We start from the raw sequence: 3,350 nt of genomic DNA, 5'->3' as shown, positions 1-3,350 counted from the left end.
ACTGGCAGCCCTACATATACTTAAAATTCTAACCATTAACAGAAAGTTAGAAACTGAATCAATTTCAGTTTCTTTTTACCATGACTTATCTTATAATACCCACTAACGAGCGTCAGCTGCAGAGTTTTTTTTTAGCATTAGTTAATTTCGTATAATCATTTATATCTAAACTTGTATTCATTTACCTTAACAAAGCGAAAAAAACAAGGATGTATAATTTCCTTTCATGAGAACATAACTCCATATTCAACTTGCATCTGTATATATTCATGCTTCAATTCTTTTGGAATTAGGCCTGGAGAAAAAAAAAAAATTAATCAACGTTCCTTTCTTTAAAACCAAAATCAAAGCTTTATTACACAAATTTAACTAAAGTTATTTTCAGGAATTTAAAGAAAATGATAATTTTTTAGGTTGTTTGCAAATTTCTTGACTGTTACAATAAAGTTCTGCTGAAGATACAGTTTTGAAATATGTTCAAACATTGAGTTTAGAAAATTTTACACTTTTTCCCCCAACAGAAACGTTAACGTATATTTTGAAATTTGTTTCTAATTTTCGTTAAATTTTTCTTGCAAAATAAGTATAAATTAAAAGGAATTTTCAAGGGAAAAATTACTATTGCTCTAAAATGATCTGTATTTTAAAACAATCCTTACATTTAAGAATAGAAACAAAGAAATACAAATTTAAAATTTCAGTTGACCATTCTTCACAAAACTTTAATTTTTATGAAAATATGCAGCAAATTATACATTATTTAACTCATCGCTTTTTCTCCTTTGTTTTCATTTGCGTTTCTTGACACATATTTCATGACCTCTGTATTGCATAGTTTTCGTTGGTATATCACGTGATCGTTTTCCATAAAGTTTTTGCCATAAAAGGCAATCTTTTTCTGCTTGGTTGTTTCTTTTGTGAACTCAGATAAAACCAGTTCACATCTATTGATTTCCTCAAATCAAACGAACATCCAGAGTAGTGAAGCTACTTTCAAAATCAGAAAATATGAGTAACAAAGACGATGCAGCTTTAGTTATTGATAATGGATCTGGAATGATAAAGGCCGGATTCAATGGGGAAAATTCCCCTGTAGTTGAGTTCCCTTCAGTTGTAGGACGCCCAAAAAATCAGGTAAAGAAAAAAATTAAATAAACACGAATCAGATGTTTTTTTTCCCTTCAATTGACTTTAATTAAGTTAATTTAATTAAGTTTTTTTCGACATGGTAACTCTTTTTTTTTCACTTCCTAGACAATTTTGACTTGCACAATTTACTTGCAAAGTTGCACCATTTTTTTTCTTTTTAAATTGATTTTGGCAAGTAGATACATGATTAGAGCTAAGCAACATCATTAGAAAAATACCTTTAGATAAATATAAAATTTTACAGTATGAAAGCAATTCAAAAATGAAATACAATACTAAGATTATTGGGGCACAATTGCAAGAACTAATCGATGTGATTCAAACACCGGTTATTACTAGCATAAATCAACATGCTCAAACCATTCCAATTATATAAAATTTAAGATTTAGATGTGGTAAAACATTTTTTTTCTTTTTGGATAAAATGGCATTTATTATTCTAGATGTGTTATGTGGAAAAAAGTTAGAGTACAAAGTTGTATATTAATTCATCTTTCATATATTCTAAAAAGTAATTGCTGAATCATCTTAAAATTTTACTTTTCAGGATGTCATGGTGCAGAAGGACAGCTATGTAGGATATGAAGCACAGAACAAGAGGGGTATTCTTACCCTCACGTATCCAATTGAACACGGTATTGTTACCAACTGGGGCGACATGGAGAAGATCTGGCATCATATCTTCTATAATGAACTCCGTGTGGCCCCAGAGGAACATCCTGTCTTCCTAACCGAGGCCCCACTTAACCCAAAGGCCAACAGAGAAAAGATGACACAGATAATGTTTGAAACCTTCAAGTCTCCGGCCATGTACGTAGCCAACCAGGCTGTACTTTCTCTGCATGCCTCCGGTCGTAAAACTGGAATTGTACTTGATTCTGGAGACGCTGTCACCAACGCAGTACCCATTTTTGAGGGACGTGTTCTTGCCCATGCCGTTTTCCGATTAGATTTTGCTGGACGTGATCTGACAGATTATTTCCTGAAAATTCTCAAAGAACGTGGGTACTCTTTTACAACCACAGCTGAGAGAGAAATTGTCACTAATATTAAAGAGAAATTATGCTGTGTTGCTCTGGATTTCGAACAGAAAATGCAAACAGCAGCGTCATCATCATCCCTGGAGAAGAGCTATGAGCTTCCTGACGGCCAAGTCATCATTATTGACAAGGAGCGATTCCGGTGCCCAGAAGCCCTGTTCCAACCATCTTTCCTTGGATTGAAATCTGATGGTATTATCGAAACTATATATAACAGCATCATGGAATGTGATAGCGATATTATTAAGAAGTTGTTCGAAAATATAGTATTGTGTGGCGGTTCAACTATGTTCCCTGGTATTGCTGACCGTTTGCAGAGAGGAGTCGTATCTTTAGCTCCTCCATCAATGAACGTCAAGGTCTTTGCTGCATCTGAAAGGAAACACTACGCCTGGATCGGTGGTTCTACCCTTGCCTCCTCCTCTAGTTTCCAACAAAAGTGGATCAGCAAAAAAGAATATGAAGAATCTGGTCCTTCTATTGTGCACAAAAAATGCATTTAAGTCTTCATTAAATTAAAGATAACTCTATCAGTTTTCAAAATTACTTAGTAAATTTTCAATTTAAGAAGATTTTTTTTTTATTTTTTTTTTAAATATATATATATTGCAGCTTGTTACTCATATGTGAAAACAATATTAAATCAAGGAATGATTATTTTTGTTCTGCAATTATAAATCTGCAAAGAGATAAAGAGATATAAAACAAAGTGAAGTTCCGTGAATGAATGAATGAAGAACACCTAAAATATAAATATCCAGAAGATATTCAGAAAGCATAGACAAGTGCTAATCCAACACATTTAACCTTAACTTATAAGGCCATTCTTTCCTTTTCTCTTGCAAAATAAACATAATTAAAAACATCAGCTTCCGAGAATGGGAAAATGTAACAGTTAATTTTTGCTATAGAACTCTATACGATCTTTATGACCTCTTAGTATTGAACAAATTGAATTTCAGACAAATCTTTCCTTCGTTTGAAACTTCATTATAATTGCTTAAAAAGGCTAAAATAATATGGGGTAGCCTGGCGTTTATATGTCAAAATTGCAGGATTTTTAAATACAATTTATACCGATCGGCAATAATCACACTCCTACAATATATGGTGTATCTGTATTTACTGTAAAATTCCCTCTTTCAATTATTAATTTCAAAA

The 3,350-nt window shown here is 32.5% G+C and overlaps 1 protein-coding gene across 1 annotated transcript; it reads left to right on the top strand.

Moving 5' to 3' along the window:
• Positions 1-993: 993 nt before the first annotated feature.
• LOC133178556 (actin-like) lies at positions 994-2,692 on the top strand. The gene is made up of 2 exons (XM_061313263.1): positions 994-1,134; positions 1,697-2,692. Exons 1-2 carry the CDS (start codon positions 1,009-1,011, stop codon positions 2,690-2,692), a joined length of 1,122 nt encoding a protein of 373 aa, XP_061169247.1. The 5' UTR covers positions 994-1,008.
• The last annotated feature ends 658 nt before the right edge of the window (positions 2,693-3,350 follow it).

Source organism: Saccostrea echinata, unplaced genomic scaffold (genome assembly GCF_033153115.1).
Source record: "Saccostrea echinata isolate AGI-Se365-2 ecotype Australia unplaced genomic scaffold, CSIRO_AGI_Sech_v1 ptg000003l, whole genome shotgun sequence".
Taxonomy (NCBI): domain Eukaryota; kingdom Metazoa; phylum Mollusca; class Bivalvia; order Ostreida; family Ostreidae; genus Saccostrea; species Saccostrea echinata.
Note: the sequence above shows the minus strand (reverse complement) of the source record. Positions and strands in the feature narration are given on the sequence as shown.